Below are 18,606 nucleotides of genomic sequence, written 5' to 3'. Positions count from 1 at the left end.
TTTTTATGCTTGTCCATTCTTAGGAAGCTAAGACCAGGAAGTGTTGAAAGGGCATTTGTGAGGCTGTTTCTCCTTTGTCTTAAGGCAGTCACCCATTACTATCCGGACTTCATGGCAGGTTTGTTTTTGGAAGCACAGGAGTAGTGTGTGGATAGCTTACCCTGGAGTCTCTGACATTGCCCCTCCATTTGAATCCCGTCTCAAACACTTATACTTGCCCAGCCGCTGATTCTCAGTGTGCTAACCCACAAAATGGGGCTGAAGATGTCCCCGTTCTCAGGAGGCTGTTGTGAAACTCTAGGAGAATAATTAATAGATGTAAAGTGCTTTGAAGACCTTAAAGTGGAATGTGAATGCGGACTGCTGTTAATATTCTCCTAGTGTAGGAGCAGAGGAAGTGGTAGGAGGAAATGGTGCAGTAACGAATCAGGAGAAAATTTAATGGCTTTAGCATTGGAAAGATTTGATTTTGAAACCTGCCTTTGTTGTGAGATCCTGGGCAAATCATCTTACCTCTTTCAGCCTCCGTTTCCCAGATTGGGGGTAATAACAGCATCAGTTCAAAGGGTGTTGAGAATCAAATGAGAGTATGTCTTATGTGTTTACCAACCTTAAAGCACTATGTAGATATTAGCCACTAGGAGTGAGCAGATGAAAATATTTGGGCTTTATCTTTTTTTTCCCCTGAGGCAATTGGGGTCAAGTGACTTGCCCAGGGTCACACACAGGGCTAAGTGTCTGAGACCAGATTTGAATCCGATCCTCCTGACTTCAGGGCTGGTGCTCTATCCACTGCACCATCTAACTGCCCCAGGGCTTCACCTTCTCATAGAGCTGAGCTTGGGAAGAACCAAACCAAGGTCTCTTTCCTAAACTTTCCCAGCCTTTTGCTGCTTTCTAGCCTCTCCTCTTTATGAATGGTGACTAAGAGCCCCTCTTGCTGAGTGCCTACAAGCTTCTTTTTCTTTATTCATATATTCTTCCTTTTTATTTATATATTCCATGTTGAATGGAATAATCCAGACTTGACTAGATTAACCTTGGGTGAGTGGGAACACAGGGTATTGTTAAAAGGATTCCCAATAACATTAGCTAGCAGACAATAGGTACTAGCAGTGGGGCATGACTCCCAGAAATGGGATATTTTAAGTTAGCTTAGTCATTGAAATTCTGCTTTTCCTGCTGGGGATGAGGTTTACATAAGCGGGACTCTCTGGAAGGGAACCTGGAAATGTAAATAAAACACAATTTTGGAGTGATCATAGTTTAGGAAGGGATCTTAGAAATTAAGCCCAACTCAGGGGCAGCGAGGTGGCGCAGTGGGTAGAGCACCAGCCTTGAATTCAGGAGGACCCGAGTTCAAATCTGGTCTCAGACACTGTGTGACCCTGGGCAAGTCACTTAACCCCAGCCTCAGGGGAAAAAAAGAAAAAGAAAAAAAAAAGAAATTAAGCCCAACTCTCACTTTACAAATGAGAAACTGAAGCACTGTGGTGATATCATTTGCCCAGTCCCATAGTCAGCAAGAATCTGAGGGGGGAACTTGGATTCTGACCTTTTAAACTCCTTCGGTCTCAGTTGTCATAGTGTTTCTCAAGCTGAGTCTGCTAGAAAGGGGGGAGGCTGTTTTTATTTTGGGGCTTTTTTGACCCTCCTTTTTAAATTCTAGGTTCTAAGCTGCCGCTCCAGTCCTCTGGAGCAGACACGAGCCCCTGTCCAAACTCGCCGGTGTTCAGGACAGGCAGTGAGCCCACACTCAGCCCCACGGTGGTGCGCAGGGTTTCCTTGGAAGCGCAGGTCCCCGGGGAAGCCCTGCGAGGATCGGACAGCCAGCTGTACCCCAAACCTCCACCCAAGCCCAGTAAAGTGCCTTTCCTCAAGCCCCCTCCGTCTCCTTCCACTTGGCACAACTTGGAGGCAAACTATTGTGAACTCAACCCTGCCTTTCCCCCTGGCTTCTGTGGGACAAAGCAGGCCCTGTGCCCCCAGAGCGGCTGTGGGGAGCCTCCGACGGCCAGGGAGAACGGGGCCCTCTCGTTCCGAAACTCTGGCACCAACTATCTGATCCTGGACGAGGACGCTCCGAGGCCTTCTCGGGCCCTCGTGGCTGCCCAGATGGAGAAGGGACAGGAAGGGGGCGGGGTGTTTGTGACACCCTTTCTGGAGACAGTCTCTTCCTTCAGACCCAACGACTTTGACTCCAAACTCCTTCCTCCTGAAAACAAGCCTCTGGAAACATCCATGTTGAAACGAGCCAAGGAGCTGTTCACCAATAATGATCCCAAGGTTATTGCCAAGCACATGCTGAAGATGGACTGCAAGGTAAATACTTACGTCCGTTAAAACAGCACGAAAAATAATGATCTTTCCATGTTTTCACTTAGCCACACTTTTCTTTCTGAGTCTGAAATGGCTAAAGATGCCATTTCTCAAAGGGGTGAGAGGTCAGAAGTCTTTTTCTCTTGGAAAACAAGCTTGTGGACTTTCTTCTGGATAGTTCGAAATATCATGAAAAAAAAAAAGCACGAAAAATAATGATCTTTCCATGTTTTCACTTAGCCACACTTTTCTTTCTGAGTCTGAAATGGCTAAAGATGCCATTTCTCAAAGGGGTGAGAGGTCAGAAGTCTTTTTCTCTTGGAAAGAAGCTTGTGGACTTGTCCCTGGATAGTTCGAAACATCATGAAAAAAAAAAAAAAAGCACAAAAAATAATGATCTTTCCATGTTTTCACTTAGCCATACTTTTCTTTCTAAGTCTGAAATGGCTAAAGATGCCATTTCTCAAAGGGGTGAGAGGTCAGAAGTCTTTTTCTCTTGGAAAACAAGCTTGTGGACTTCCTTCTGGACAGTTCGAAATATCATGAAAAAAACAAAAAACAAAAAATAATGATCTTTCTATATTTTCATTTAACTGCATTTTTCTGAGTGATTTGCTTATGAGAAACTTCTGAAATGGCTAAAGATGCTGTTCCTCACAGGGGTGAGAGGTCAGAAGTCTTTCTCTCTTGGAAAGAAGCTTGTGGTCTTGCCCCAGGGATGAAACTGGCCAACTATATATATATCTCACACCCTCTAGTGGTATTAGGAAATTAACACCAGCGGTCTCCTTTTGTGGCTGGTAGTTATTTTTACAGATTTTTAGAAAAATCATGGTGATCATCTATCTAGATCAGGAAGCCTTAACTTTTACTGTGTCACAGGACCCGTGGGCATTCTGATGGACTCTGCAGATTCCTTCTCAGAATAATATTTTAAAATGTGTAAAACACATTAGATTATCAAAAAACCTAATCGCATTAAAAGTTATTGAAATATATTTACACATACACAAACTAGTGCGTCTTAGCTTTGTTCTTAAGCTCAACCTAAATGCACCGCCTCCAAAAAGCTCCTTCTGCTCTCTCCAGTCAAAGTGGCTTTTTGCCTTGTGTATCTCAAGAGCACTTTTTCATTAATGCTTCTCTCAAGAATTTCCTATGCAGTATTTTATTTTGTAGTCACCCATGCACATGGGCTATCACCCCACCAGACTGAAAGTTCCCTGAAAGCAAGAGCTGTGTCTTGTTGAAATGTTTTCTTTCACTCATCCTTAGTCCTGGCCTTGAATACAGCCCATCATGTTGGTTAAATTGGATTGAGTCATTCTCAAAGGCCATTAATAGGAAGTTCGTGTTTCAGTCCAGCCTGAGCCCAGCCCTGCCACCAACAGTGACTTCTAGATAAAGAAAGTGGTAACCGAATAGCTATGCGGGCCATTTAAAAAACTAGACCTATTTGTGGCCCAGTGGAGACAATTAGTTTCAAATGTCACACTGTTATACATTTGTAAAAGTCAGCTTTCCTTTTCTGGGATTGTAAATCATTGCCACCATGGAGATCAGCATCCATGGCGGTCTCTGTCACGGGTAGGGTAAGGGGATAGTCACCAAGCCAGGATCACTAAGCAACATGAAAAAGAGTAAGGACCTTGGGGGTTTTTCATCCTTTAAGACCAAAATTTCTATCAGTGCTTGGTTTGTCTTTGTTGTTATTTTTGTGGTTGTTTTTTTATGGGCACATATTTTACCAACAAAATATGGTACTTAGATGTCAAACAAGGATTTTGGATGTGGAAGAGAATGGAATTCCTAGCATGGGAACCATTGTCTCCAGCTTTGGGCTTCTAGTTTATTGGTGTTGATATTTTGTCTGTGAGGTTTGAAACAGCATTTACAGGTATTATCCTCAATTTTCAGATGAGGCTCAGGCTTTAACGACTCACTCAGGGTCACAAAGCTACCAAGTTTCAGGAGCAAGATTTGAATTTGGGGCTTTTGCCTCCTGGGTCGACACTTTTAGACCTACAAACTTACTAGGGATTTCCTCCCATAGACGTAGATTTCTAAATTCGGTGGTTGGTTGTTACTGGTGGTCAATTTGGGCATTTGCCCAAATCACTTGAATATGAGTAAATTTGTGATTAGACTATTGGGAGGCTAAATGGGGTTTACCACCAGTTAAGGGAAATTTGCCAATTTTAAAGCACTATATAAATGTCTATTACTGTTATTGTTTTTATCTTGAATTTTTCACACTGGATGATATCTCCTGTATGGCACTGTATCAGCTTCAGGATCAAGTTCCCAGGCATCTATGGTTTCTCATTTAGCTTAGAATCTCCCGGTATGAGCTGTAGGAAAGGACAGTTCCTTCTTCAGGGGACCATCAGGGGCTAAATTTCCTGTGAAGTATAACACCATTGCAATCTTATGTGGCATGCTGAAGAGTCAGGCAAAGAGAGGGAAGAGCGAAAACATCTTGCTTGACTTGCTATGAAATCATCTCACTGATGCTGCTGGAGCTAAATTATTTTTCATTTGTGACAAGAAGCAAACCATTTCATTTTCTTTTTCTGGTACATTTAGTCCTTTTTGGCCATACCTCTTGGCAGCATTTTATCTGCCAGTTTTATATATGGAATACCTAGGGAAGAAGCATATCTAATTTGTGCAGCCAGCCAGATGGGGTGATGGTGAGGGTTACGGATGGGGTAGTGACCATGGTTACCGAGGTCTCTATTCCTGGCTGATGCAGAGCCAGACTTCATTCTAAGTCGTTTCTTCTTGGGGGATGTCACAGTAATCTGGGAGGCATGTGAATTCTGAGTCTTCCCACTTGTGGCTTTGCCATTTTAAGTTGCCAGGGAGCTCATTCAGTCTCTAGACATGTACTGAGTTCAGGCACAGGGGTCTCTGCCTCTCTTCCCTGGCTGATCTACAGTGTGACCACAATTCACTATTAATTCCCCTGGCCCTTATGTTGGAAATTTCCTTTGAAATGAAAGGATTGCTTTTTCTTTCCATTCTCTCCTCTTCAAAAAAAAAGGGGGGGTGGAGATTTCAGAAAGAGGAAGGAGGAAGAACAGAAAGCAGCCCAAGTGGCAAGGTGAGCCCCAGGAGCATCTGGTCTCCACATGTTCTGTATGGGCAGCACACAGTGCTCCTCACAGACCTTGTCCTTTCCCTTCATTTTCTCAGAGCTGTGCAAAAGCAAAGAGGAAAATGCTCTATTCATTCTCGAATCTTATAGCCAGAAGAGAGCCAGGGTCAGCTAGTTCAGCCTCTCCTTTTTCAGATGAAGGATCTACTCCAGAGGAGAGGTTACATGACTTGCTTATACTTATACTGGTAATAAGTGGAGGAGGGGAGATTTAAATCTAAGACCTCTGAATCTGGACCCTAAGTTCTTATGTACGATGTCAGGATGCATAAGAAGCTCTGCTACCTTTTGAGAGGTAAGGGCTTTACAAACAAAAGGCATAAATTACATTATTTGCACAGTGGGGACACATTAATGACCACTAAGTAGAGAGGATTAATGATAATGGTTAGAGAGGGGGGAAAAGTCTAATTCTCTGTCAGTTTGTAATTAAACCTTCTCTGTAGTGTCTTTGATAAATTGCTTCCCAATTCTAGCCTTCATTTATAGACCTCTTGTCAGGGGAAACCTACTACTTCCCAGGCAGGCCAGGCCATTCCAGTGTTGGGTAGCTCTAATTGTCAGCAAATTTTTCCTTATATTAAGCCTAAAAATGTCTGCTTTTCTGGAATTTCTACCAATTAAAACTGTTACAGTATTGTAAGATGCCTGGTCCTCCTCACAGATACCCTGACATATACCTGTCAGCACCCTGAGTGCTAGACAATAGCAGTGACTGGACCATCTATTCAGAAGTAAAATCAAATTTCCATCTTGAGTACTGCTTCCTAGAACTGGAAAAAGACCATATGTGTACCTTAGGCAGACTTTGACAATTAAACCTTCTTGATTTAATTAAATCCATTAAACATCATTATTGAGCACCTACTTTGTGCTGGTTACCAAAGACACAACAATGATAAACATGATCTTAGATTAATCATTAATTAGTTCTCTGGGTCATAGAATAAGAAATTTAGATTAAGTTAAGGCAATAAGGGGCAGGCATACACACACACACACACACACACACACACACACACACACACACACACACACATTAATTGTTAGGATGTTTTTAAATCCAAAGGACTAGAAAAGGTTTCCTGGAAGAAGCATCAGAATTAGTCCTTTAAAAAAAACAACAACTCATTAAAATACTTTAATGTTACTGAAAAGTAGATTGTGTCCACAGAATTCCCAACATACTAATCTTGTGATCCCTTCAGAAAAGGAAATGAAGTTAGATTGTTCTCAATAATCCCATTCTTACTCAAGCCCCTTTTTTCTTAAAGACTGTGGAATCCAATGAAAAATGCCCTTATAGCTGAGAATTTACTTGATTTACTTGACCTGTGGTCAAGTCTTAGAGCTTTTAAGGTAAGATTTGAACTCAGGTTTTCTTGCTTCCCAATTCTATCCATTGCATCATTTAACCACCTCTTAACTCTAGGTGATATACTCCCCATCCTGAATTCGGATTGGGGCCAAATCACAACCAACACAGACCTGCTGGGGATGGCAAACACTTCATCTGCTGTCAAATGAACTAACACATACAAAGCACTAAAGGGCTGTATTAATGCTTTCATTGTTATTATCTTGTCCCTAAACTGCCTTTCTTGAAGGGTCACTGGCCAAGGTCAAAGAAAACAGAAGGATTTGGAAGGAAATATTGAAACTAAACAGCCTAAACTGTAACAAACATCCCAAGGCAATGGCCTTTCACTCCCACATTATGAGCTTACTTTTTAAACAAAGGACTAGTTTGAAACTGCCTCACTCCCATCTAGCTTTCACTTAAAGAGCTTTTGTCAGGGGAAACCTACTAGTGCCTCCCAAGGCAGGTCCTTCCAGTTTTGGCTAGTCTCATTGTAATACCTCCTCCTTCTAGACAGCAGTATGAGGAAGCTGCACAGATCATCCCTAGTGGTAGGTCCCAGTGGAGATCTTCACTAGCAGTATTGATCCATCAACCATTTTTTCTTAGCTTTTGATAATCTAAACTCTTTTTTTATACTTTATATAACTCAGCCCTTATCTGCCCCGTCTTTAAAACAAAATCCTCACTTGATCCTACTATGCCTGCTAGCTATTGTGACCAGAAGTAATCCTTGAAAATTAAGAATGTTAGTGATTAATGGTGGATAAAGGGGAATCTATTCCCCATGGGGGAAATGGGGTATATTATAAAGGTACAAGAGTCTGGCAAGAGGGCAGAATGAGACTGGAAAATAGTTTGACTAGAGTACTAAATTATCAACTAACCCATCAATGAGCTACCTCCATTTGTGCACCTACTGTGCAAAACCCTGGGGATACAAATCACAAAATGGCAGCATCTATTTTCTTTTCTTTTCTTTTTTTTTAAATGTTTTAATTAATTTTATAATTATAATATTTTTTGACAGTACATATGCATAGGTAATTTTATCCCTTGTATTCCCTTCTGTTCCGAATTTTCCCCCTCCTTCCCTCCACTCCTTCCCCTAGATGGCAGGCATTCCTATACATATTAAATATGTTATAGTATATACTAGGTACAATATATATGTGCAGAACCGAATTTTGTTATTGTTGTTGTTGTTGTTGCAAAGGAAGGATTGTATTCGGAAGATAAAAATAATCTGGGGAGAAAAACAAAAAATGCTCACAGTTTACACTCATTCCCCAGTGTTCCTTTTCTGGGTGTAGCTGATTCTGTCCATCATTGATCAATTGGAATTGGATTAGCTCTTCTCTATGTTGAAGATTTCCACTTCCATCAGAATACATCCTCATACAGTATCGTTATTGAAGTGTATAATGATCTTCTGGTTCTGCTCATTTCACTCAGCATCAGTTGATTTAAGTCTCTCCAACCCTCTCTGTATTCCTCCTGTTGGTCATTTCTTACAGAACAATAATATTCCATAACCTTCATATACCATAATTTACCCAACCATTCTCCAAGTGATGGACATCCATTCAACTTCCAGTGTCTAGCCACTAGACAGCATCTATTTTCAAAAAGATCCTATTTTATTGAAAACTATGATCTATATACAGAATACTGGGGGCCAGGGATGAGAATCAGAAAAGGCTTCAAGCACAATGCAGTTTGCAATCTGAATGATGAAAGAATGGATTTTGCAAGCTAGAGCTGAGGAGGGAAAAGATTACAAGCATGGGAGACAGTTAGTGCAGAAGCATGGAGATGTGAGTACCATATGTAAGAAACAGGAAGGTCCATTTGGTTGGAACATAGAGAGGAGGAGAGTCATGTATAATAAATCTGGAAAATTATGTGGGGGCCAGGTGGTAAAGGACTTTAAAATTCAGAGTAATTTGTCTTTCATCCTAAAGGCAATAGGGGCCCACTAGAGTGGACTGAGTAAGGGAGTAACCTAGCCTTAAGGAAAATCACTTAGGCAACTGAGTGGAGAATGAATTGGAGTAGGGAAAGACTTGAGGCAGAGACTCAATTTGAAGACTGCTGGAATAGTCTAAGAGAAGAGGTAGGGGGGGCTGAATTAAGATGGTAGGGGTGAGACTGAAAGGAATACATGAAAAATCTGAAAGGTTGGAAAGGTAGATTGAAGCCATACCATGGAGGGTCTTGAGATTTCCAGTAACTGGCTGTTGATGAAGAGGTAGGCTGAGGAGTCAAGAAGTACTTTGGGCTTTTGAGGCTAGATGACTAGGGAAACGATGGGAAAATTAAGACAAAAGGCTTAAGTTTAAGTTTATTCTTTTTCAGATATTTTAATTTTGAAATGTCAGATATCTATTCAGAAATGTCCAGCTGACAGCTGTTAATAGGAGATAGCTTTAGGAGTCATCTGTAAAGAAGCCTTGGGAGACCTTAAGAACCCCAAAAATAGAGTAAAGAGGGCTTAGGGTGGAGCCTGGAGGTGGGAGTTATGTTAGATTCCCATTTAGGAATAGGAGAATGAGAAACAGCAATGAAAATAAGGATCTGTCAGGAAAACTAGACATGGAAGATCACGGAAGCCAAGGGAAAAGAGGAGGATCGATGAGGCAGGAGTAGTAAGGGAGCAATAGTCAACAGTGTCAAATGTTTAATCTCTGTGTGTTAGTCTGCTAGAGCCTTGGAGACTTCACTGTTATTTATATATGACACTGACTTATCCCAAAATGAATACTTTTATCCCTACTGAAGATTTTCTAATATTAAGAAGATGTGCGTTTATAAAAAGTGTCCCTCATCGTTCCTCTAACTATTGTCCATGCCCAGGGCTTCTGTTTATCTTGTCCCCCCCAATCCCACTACCTACCTGCAATTTAATCTAGTCGGGATTCCTAGACCATGTTTTTTGTTTTTGTTTTTTTTTGCCCAGTGTCGTATCCATTGTACCACCTAGTTACCTAGATCTTGTTCCATGAATCCCTCAAAGCCTACCCTATCCTCTCTCCCCCTTCAAGCTATGCATTCGCATTATTGTTCTATGAGAAATGATCAGCAGGATGATTTCAGAAAGGTCTGGACTTACCTGAACTGATGCCAAGTAAAGTGAGTAGAACCAGGAGATCATTGAACACAGCAACAAGATTATGTGATGGTCACCTGTGATGGAGGCAGCTCTTTTCAACAGCAAGGTGATTCAGTGGACTTGTTCCAATGGTCCAAATGGACCAGTTCCAGTGGACTTGTATTGGAGAGAGCCATCTGTACCTGGAGAGGGGACTGTGGGAACTGAGTCTAGGAGATATCCTAGACTTCTGGCTTCCAGATTTTACAGAGAATGCTCTTGGTTCCAGATTCTCTTCAGAGAGCTCCGTAAAGGGAGAGAAAGGCATAGCTTGAAGGGGGAGAGAGGATAGGGTAGGCTTTGAGGGATTCATGGAACAAGATCTAGGTAACTAGGTGGTACGATGGATACGACACTGGGCAAAAAAAAAACAAAAACAAAAAACATGATCTAGGAATCCCTACAAGATTAAATTGCAGGTAGGTAGTGGAAAGCTGGGATTGGGGGGGACAAGATAAACAAAAGCGCTGGGCATGGACAGTAGTTATCAAGTCTCCACAAATGAGGTTTTTGAGATTTGCAACATAGATTTTTAAGCCTCTGTTTATAATTACATAAATGGATAGGCACATCAAAAATGTAAACAAAACTGTCCAATTCAGGCATCCAGTTGAAATTTCTCATTCCCCTTGACTTCTCCTTAGTTTTTAACACTTGCTTCTCGATAATCTTTTCTTTCTAGTTTTTGCTTGGCTGGATCCTCATCCAGATTACACCTTTTCAATATGTGTCCACACTTTGGGCCCCCTTCTCTCTCTAGAATACTTCGTGTGGTGAGCTCATCAGCTCCCATGGATTTAATTACCATCTCTTGGTTGATGTCTCTGAAGTCTAGCCCTAATACTTCTGCGATCTCCAAACTTATACCTCTAAATCGCCTTTCAAATATCTTGAACTGGAAGTCCAGGGGGAATTTTAAGCGCAAGATTTCCAAAATGGAACTCATTATCTTTCCCCCTAAGCCTTCCCCCCAACCTGCAAACTTCCCTGTTACTGTCAAGAGTACCACCATCCTCCCAGTCTCCCTGGCTTTCAATCTAGATTTTATCCTTGACTTCTCATGGCATCTCACCCCTCCTTATCCAATCTGTTGTCAAAACCTATCGATTTCACCCTTATACGGTCTCCAGCGCTCTCTTTCTCATACTGCCAAGTGTCAAGCTTTCATCACTTCATGCTTGGAACTACTGCAATAGCCTGCTGGTGGTTCTGCCTCAAGTCTCTCCCCTCTTGAATCTATCCTCCATTCAGCCACCAAAGTGATTTTCCTAAAGGGAAGGTCTGACCATGTCCTCCATCCCATGAACTCCAGTTTCTTCCTTTTGCTTCCAGGATCAACTATAAAATTCTTTATTTGCATTCAAAGCCCTTCATAACCTAGCTGCTTCTCACTTTTCCAGTCTTCTTACACCTTATTTCCTCTTGCATACTTGTTGATCCAGGAATACCAGTCTCTTGGCTATTCTAAATACAAGACTATATTTTTTAACTCTAGGCATTTTCTCTGGCTGTCCCCCAGTGCCTTCAGTGCTCTTGCTTCTCATCTTCATCTATTGCTTTCCCTGGCTTCCTTCAACCTCCAACTAAAATCCCACGATCTGCAACAGGGCTTCTTAAACTTTTTCCACTTGCGACCCCTTTTTGCCTGAGAAATTTTTATGTGAACTCATCTGGAATGTGAGCCAAGGTGTTCCTGGCAGCATTTGTGCATTCACAATGCAAAGTGTGCATGCAACAGAATCACAGTGATAGACATATGTGATACAACATGGGAAGACTTCCAGAAACATTTCATATTCATTTCACATTTGATTGTTGAATTAATTTTTGGTCGCTGTATTCAGAAATCTTTTACTATTGCCAAATTTTTCAGGACCCCCACATTCAGTTACATGACTGCAGATTTTAATTAATGGGCTTAGATCCACAGGAAACCTTTCCCAGCTTTTCTTAATTCTAAAGCTTTCCCTGTTACTTCCTATTTGTCCTGTATATAGCTTGTATATCTTTGCTTGTTTCCCCCATTGAGGTCCTTGTGGTCTCTTAGTATTCCTAGTACTTGCCTTAGTGCCTGGCATACAGTAGGTGCTTAATAAGTCTTTATTCACTCTTAAGCATTTATGTAATGTTTCCTGTTTCTCAGGCATTATTCTAGACTGGCCACAGTGGCAACCGACAAGTGAAACAATCTCTTGCCTTCAAGGAGTTTAAAAAACTTATGATCTTTTTTCCTGATTAAAAGAATCTTTCTTCCTAGCTGTGTGACTCTGGGAAAGTCACTTAACCCCAGCCTCAGGAAAAATAAAATAAATAAATAAAAGAATCTTTCTAACTAGATAGATGGATTGATAAAGATAGACAAATACACACACAATTTAAATATAGTCTAAATATGTATGTCTATATACATGTGTAGGTATAATTTACAAATTATAAAGTGCTTATTTTTTTAAAAATGTACTATTTTATTGTTACAGTGTTTGGGGATACTGTGAAAATACGGAAGTATGGTGATAGTGCTTGGGGAAAGGAAGGCTGGTGGGGGATAGGCAGAACTTATGAAAAATTTTGCTCAAAGCCTTATACATATTTAGTCTTTCTGTCCCATAATTATTCTTTGACCCATTTCTTCAACAAAAGGGAGGAAAACAAAACAAAAACAATTTTCCAGCCCAGAGGAGGGTGGGCCTGTGTTGGGAGATAATGGTAATGCCATTTGTTTGAAAAATGCCATTTAAGTATTATTTTTTCCAGTGCTAATACTAGAAAGTATAATCAGTTTTTCAAAGGGAACAGCATTGATTTCTCAAGTGCTTGAAATGTCTCTCAAATGCACTTGGTAATTGGAGGGCTCTGTAGCCTCCTTGTTTCCTCTGCCTTGTTCTTTCGCCACTTCCCACTGTCAGATGGGTGGATTTGAGAAACTTTAAGATTGTTGCCCTCTGATCATCTATCACTTCTCTTCCCCCAGGGAGAAACATCACTTCCCAGGCTTTGCATGGCACCTCAGAGTTGACTGTTCTGTGTGACTTTGGGTTGCTTTTTACTTGCTTTTTATATGGTCAGAGTCTCACAAAAGTATTGACCTTTACTTTACATGTGGATTAATTGAAGAAACGGCAAGAGGTCAGCCGAGATTGAGACCCATTTAGACCCTGACGCCCAGCCATTTCCTGCTGTAATCAGATTGGTGATTTTCCCAGGCCCTGGCCCCAGAGGCACTGGAACCCTTTCAGTATCTCTAATTTTTAAAAAAAATCACAAGTCATAGAAAGAACCTCCTCAGCTGGGTAACGTAGTCTGACCTCCTCACTTTACAGATAAGGAAACTGAGGCTCAGAAAGGTTAATAATTAGCCCAGGATCACACAACTGGTATAATTAGCAGGGCCTAAGATTCAATTCCAGGTCCTCCATTGTAATAGATGTTCAAAAGCTAAACTACAGATGGTGATGATGAGACCTGAAGCTATGAATGCAGCAGCCTCAGACGGGCTTGGGGTTACCCAGTTCTTGGATTGAAGGCATCAGAATTAAAGTTTATTTAGGTTTTTTTTAATTTTTGGCCTGGCACAGAGCAGATGCTTATTTGAACTGAGTCAGGTGGAGACTTTGATGTTCTCAGTGCTCTTTGTCCCTGCTTTCTCAGTCACCTGCCAGGTGCTGTCTAGTCACTGGGCAGAAACTCTGACATTTAGGAGGGGGCATCAGGTATGTTACACAGGTTTTAACTTGCAAGTCAGTGTTGGGTTCAAATCTCTCCTAGGACACTAGCTGTGTAAACAAAGGCAAACCACGTCCATATTTCTGAGGCTGAGCTTCCTTTTCTCTAAAATAGGTGTGACCCAATAGCATCCAGAAGGCATAAAGACAAAAAAAGATGTAAAGCATTTTGCAAACCTTAGAGTGCCCCTAAATGCCAGCTACATTTATTAGTCTTTTCATTGAAAATAGAGATTCTTTACTTGTGAATTCATTTTGCTGTGATTTACAAAAAAAACCAAAACATTACATTAAATATTAAAACATTCCAAGAGCTTTTTTATTCTGGCTACAATAGTTCATGATAACTAAAGGAAATCACGAAAAGGTATTGGGCAGATTTCAGTTTCCAAAACGCATGGGGAAATCTGGGTTGCTGCCAGCAGCTCTGATGCAAATCGACTCTGACAGATGCCTAGGAAGGTACTTTCTCCCGTGGCCAAAGGTGTAAATCTCATCTACTGAACTGTGCCAGATTCCTTCTCCGTGCATAGAACAGTTCCCAATGGGAAACGATGCTACGTTGACTGCTGTCATTTTAAGAACGTTTTCTCCTCGACGGTTGCCAATTAATCACCCAGCAAGCATTTATTAAATGCTTGGTACATGCCGGGCTGTGCTAGGTTCTGATAGAGATACAAAGCCTTAAATAAAAAGTCTCCGCCCTCAGGATCATTGAGGATCTTGAAGAGACATCTGGAGTGCTGCTAAAAAGGAATGAGGAGGACTCCTTACACTCAATTCACTTCCACTAATTACAAGGGGGTAGCGGAGCCCTTCTTCTTCACACACGAGTCAGAGCTGGCTTGCCCCTTTCCTAAAAGTTACGGAGAACGAGCAGTCCCGTAACTCAAAGTCCCGGGGAGAGAACAAACACGTCTTTGATGAAATGACCTCTAAGGTCCCGTCCGGCTCCACATCTAGGATGCCTGGAACTCCCATTTCAGACCTGCTCCTCAAGCCTTCAGCCTCCAAGCCCTAATCACTTCCAGATTTAAAGGGCTAGCGACTCTCCACAAGAAGCATCATTGTGAGGGACATAATCAGGATTTTTGTGAGAATTTCATTCTTCAGTAAATTGATAAAGAATCCAATAAACACACATATGAACACACAGCTCTGGCTCTGGCAGGAGACTATTACAACAGGAAACTTCTGGTTTTTTGGTTGTAAATTTTGTCCAACTCTACACGTTCTGGAGACCAAACAGCTCGGTCCCTTTTCCCTCTTTCACCCCATGTTTCACTTCCTAGTGTAGACATCATTGTATAAAATATATACACTTTTAGATAAGAATACTCTTAGAATACTGTGTTGTTGTTTTTTTTGTTTTTAAATGAAAGCTTTTTTATTTACAAAACATGCATAATGGCTGTTTTTCTGTAGCTTTTTCTACATATTGGATCAGGGTCACGTCAAGTCAATTTCCTCAATATATTTAAACTTTTCCATTTGACAGGTTGCTAGAATACTAGAGGTCTCTGAAGAGATGAAAAGGATCATGGGAGTAAATTCGGGTCTGGAACTCATTACCTTGCCTTACGGACACCAACTGCGCCTGGATATCATCGAAAGGTAAACATCCCCTGTCACTCTTCATTCTGGTCCTCTGAGGGCGGGTACAAAATGATGTCACCCCTCTCATTTAGAAGGAAAGTCCACTGTGTATCCCCGACCCAAGGGGGACAGCGTCCCCCTTAGATTGCTAATCTCTTACCCTTAGATTGCTTTCCTTGGTGTGTTACCCATTTTTCACTAGCATGACATTGGAAATATAGTAGGAGTACTTGTACAGTACTTGACTCTCATCAACAACCCTATTGTTCTCCTCACTATACAGAGGCAGAAACTCGGGCCCAGCTAGTGAGTGGGTGGGAACTTATTAAAACTCAGTGCAAGGAGGGACTGCTTTGATTTGTTTCCCTAAATATGAAGGTGAATGCTGTCTCCACTTTACAAAGGAGGTTCCCTGAGATTGGTGGGGGGTCGGCCGGAAGCCTGGGCCTCCCGCGGCTTTGAGGGAGCCGGGACTTCCCACGATGGCTCCCGTACTTACGATGAGACCATTGTCACCGAGACCTCGCACCTTCTCCCTTCCAGACACCACACCATGGCCATAGGCATAGCGGTGGATATCCTCGGCTGCACGGGCAGTTTGGAGGAGAGAGCGGCAACCCTCCATAAGATCATTCAGGTGGCTGTGGAATTGAAGGACTCCATGGGGGACTTGTATGCCTTCTCCGCCATCATGAAAGCCTTGGAAATGCCACAAGTAAGTGATCATTCTGCCTTCTGTGGCCTCTTAGGTGGAGATAATGTTCTTTAATAGGTTTGTCAGCCAGGCAAATCTCTTAACTGTTTTTATTCAATAAGTAAATTGAATTGAATCCATGATAAAAGCTGCCTTTGATTAGGAGGGCAGCTGAAAGTATTGAGCAAAGTACTTTGTGTTTTTAAAACAGGGGATAATTGCTGACAGTCAGCAAGTGCCTCTGATGTACAATGAGGAGTGTCATCCAAAAGAAAAAAAATCAATGTTTTTTGTGAGAAACCAATTAGGATGGTATGCCACGCTGTAGCTTATGTTTGCCAAAAACAACATATTTCTGTCTGGATCTTTGTATGTGTTGACAATATAGTGTTTAACTCTATGAAGCCTAGAATATTTGGGAAACTCGTCTTGGGGACAGTGGATTGTACATAAATAATCTCCTGAAGACATCTCCTTTGGAACTCAAAAACTCGTATGATGCGTCTGGTGCCTAAGAACTTTTACTTAACGCCAGCTCTTCATTAGACACTGTAGACATAAGGTGCATAGGAGATGTCATACAAACCTTGCCAGTTCTGAGGTGGGGAGATCTTCTGCAACTGGAGATGGGTGTTGGAGAATCGCCGAAGGTTTAATAGAAGAGATGGACCGTGAGGTGTTTCTTGATATTCTGGGGATGGGAGTGGGGAATCCATTCCAAATGTAAAAGATGATAGTACAAATAAAGGCAGGGAGGGAATGGGAAGAGGAGAGAGAATGACAGGACTGAGTTCCAATTTGGCTGGAACAGAGTTCACCAACAAAATTCACTAGCACTTACTAGACACTTGCTATTTGCTAGGCATTTAAACTGGAGTTAAGAGTGTGAATGCTAGAATCAGAGGTTTATAAAATTCGTTGTTTTGTTTTATAATAGAATAATAAAATGACCACATTGGTGGCTGCAGTGGAAGGGAGAGGGGGAAATGTGAGTGTTTTGGGAAGTAGATTCAAGAAGACTTGTGACACAGGAAGTAGGTGAATTAGGGAAGAGCCAAAGATGACTCCAAATTTCTATTCCACAAGAGTGGTGGCGGTGCCGTCAGAAGAAGATCTGATTAGATTAAGGAGAAATGAGTTCAGTTTGGGAACTGTTCATTTTGAGCTGCTCGTTGGATATCCAAGTGGAGATATCCGGGCAGCACAGTCTGAGATATGGAGTCGTAGAGGTTGGGGGGGTGTAAAGAGATATAGGTCAATGAAGTTCTTTCCAAGAGGCAATGATTAAAAAGCTGTGGGAAATGTCCATGAGAACCCAGTTTGGGCCCAAGACACTAACGTCTAAAGAAGGGAGATGAGAGGGTCAGCAAAGTAGGCAGAGTGGTACACTGGGAAGAAGAGAGAGAGATGTGGGGTTAAGTTCAAGCTTTGATGCTTAATTAAAAGCTGTATGACCTTGGTGGAACAAACCAGTTAATTTTGCTAAGCCCCACTTCTTCATCTGTAAAAGGATGAAGATGAACTAAGAGGTCTCTGAGGTCTCCTCTAGCTCTGGGAGCCTATGAAACCAAGAAGGAAGGAATCTAGAATCTGTTGTGGGAAAAGTATCAAGAAGGGAATGGACATGTCAAAAGCCACCTAACATGATTCAGAATTCCTCTCTTGCCGAATTTTTTCTTTATATTGAAGACTGTTATCAAATCTAAGTCAGGACTCTTACCTAGTTCAGTTGGAGCAGTCATACTAAAGTAGCCAAAGTTGTCTACCACCCTCCCTCCAAAAGTCACAGGGAGACCAGGCAACTTCATGGCTTGACCAAAATACATCACTGCTTCTAGAAAATCAGTGCAAAGTCTATCTCTTTCTTTTTTTTTCTTTTTTTTTTTTTTTTGAAATGTCATTTTTCTTAATACTACATCTTCTCTCAACCTGTTTCCTCATGTGTAAAATAAAGGCAGCATAGTATAGGGAACAGAGAGCTAGTTTGGGACTTGGAGTCAAGAGAACCTGGGTTTAAATTCTGCTGATAACATGTGCTAGTTAAGCAATTCTCTAAAGACTATAAATTATCTAACAATTACTGAGCACAGCTGCACTGCTAGTGGGAGTTTCTTCACTAATGAAATCACAGATTTGGCCCCTTTCCTATTTAAAGAAAAAAAAAAAAAAGAGGGAATCGGACTAGAAGTCCCTTAAAAATTCCAAATCTATAATCAATGTGATAATCACCACCATTGTGATTTTAGGCCATTCATTTCTCTCCTGTTGCTATCTCTTCCCTATTTTTCTTTTTTAAACTAAGTGCTATCATATAATAAGAGGATGTGTAAACAGATACAATTACATGTTAGGGATTCCAATCCTGGGAGTAATCAGAAGATATTCCACAATGTAAGATAATAAGGCAACAGAGATCTAGGGAGAATTTTTCTCCTTGCTCTCCAATCTTGTTGGAGCTCTAGGCCTCAGACCACAGGGGAAAGGGCCTACACATGAAAGTACCCCAACCTGTAGTCCCTCTGTTTAATGATTCTTCTATGACTTCAGATTTTCTCATCTGTAAAGTGAAGGAGTTGGACTAAATGAGGTTTCTCCTAGCTAGAA

At 41.5% G+C, this 18,606-nt stretch overlaps 1 protein-coding gene across 5 annotated transcripts in view; it reads left to right on the top strand.

The window, feature by feature from the left end:
- Positions 1–18,606, top strand: part of BCAR3 (BCAR3 adaptor protein, NSP family member) — a 169,866-nt gene that overhangs the window by 145,546 nt on the left and 5,714 nt on the right. For all 5 annotated transcript variants that reach the window (XM_074262716.1, XM_074262717.1, XM_074262719.1 and 2 more), the window contains 3 exons: positions 1,670–2,322; positions 15,211–15,326; positions 15,852–16,023. In XM_074262716.1, the coding sequence (XP_074118817.1) occupies positions 1,670–2,322; positions 15,211–15,326; positions 15,852–16,023 (941 nt within the window). The remainder of the gene's footprint in view (positions 1–1,669; positions 2,323–15,210; positions 15,327–15,851; positions 16,024–18,606) is intronic.

This window comes from Sminthopsis crassicaudata, chromosome 4 (assembly GCF_048593235.1).
Source record: "Sminthopsis crassicaudata isolate SCR6 chromosome 4, ASM4859323v1, whole genome shotgun sequence".
Classification (NCBI taxonomy): Eukaryota; Metazoa; Chordata; class Mammalia; order Dasyuromorphia; family Dasyuridae; genus Sminthopsis; species Sminthopsis crassicaudata.
The sequence above is the reverse complement of the archived record's forward strand: the minus strand, read 5'-3'. Positions and strand labels throughout refer to the sequence as shown.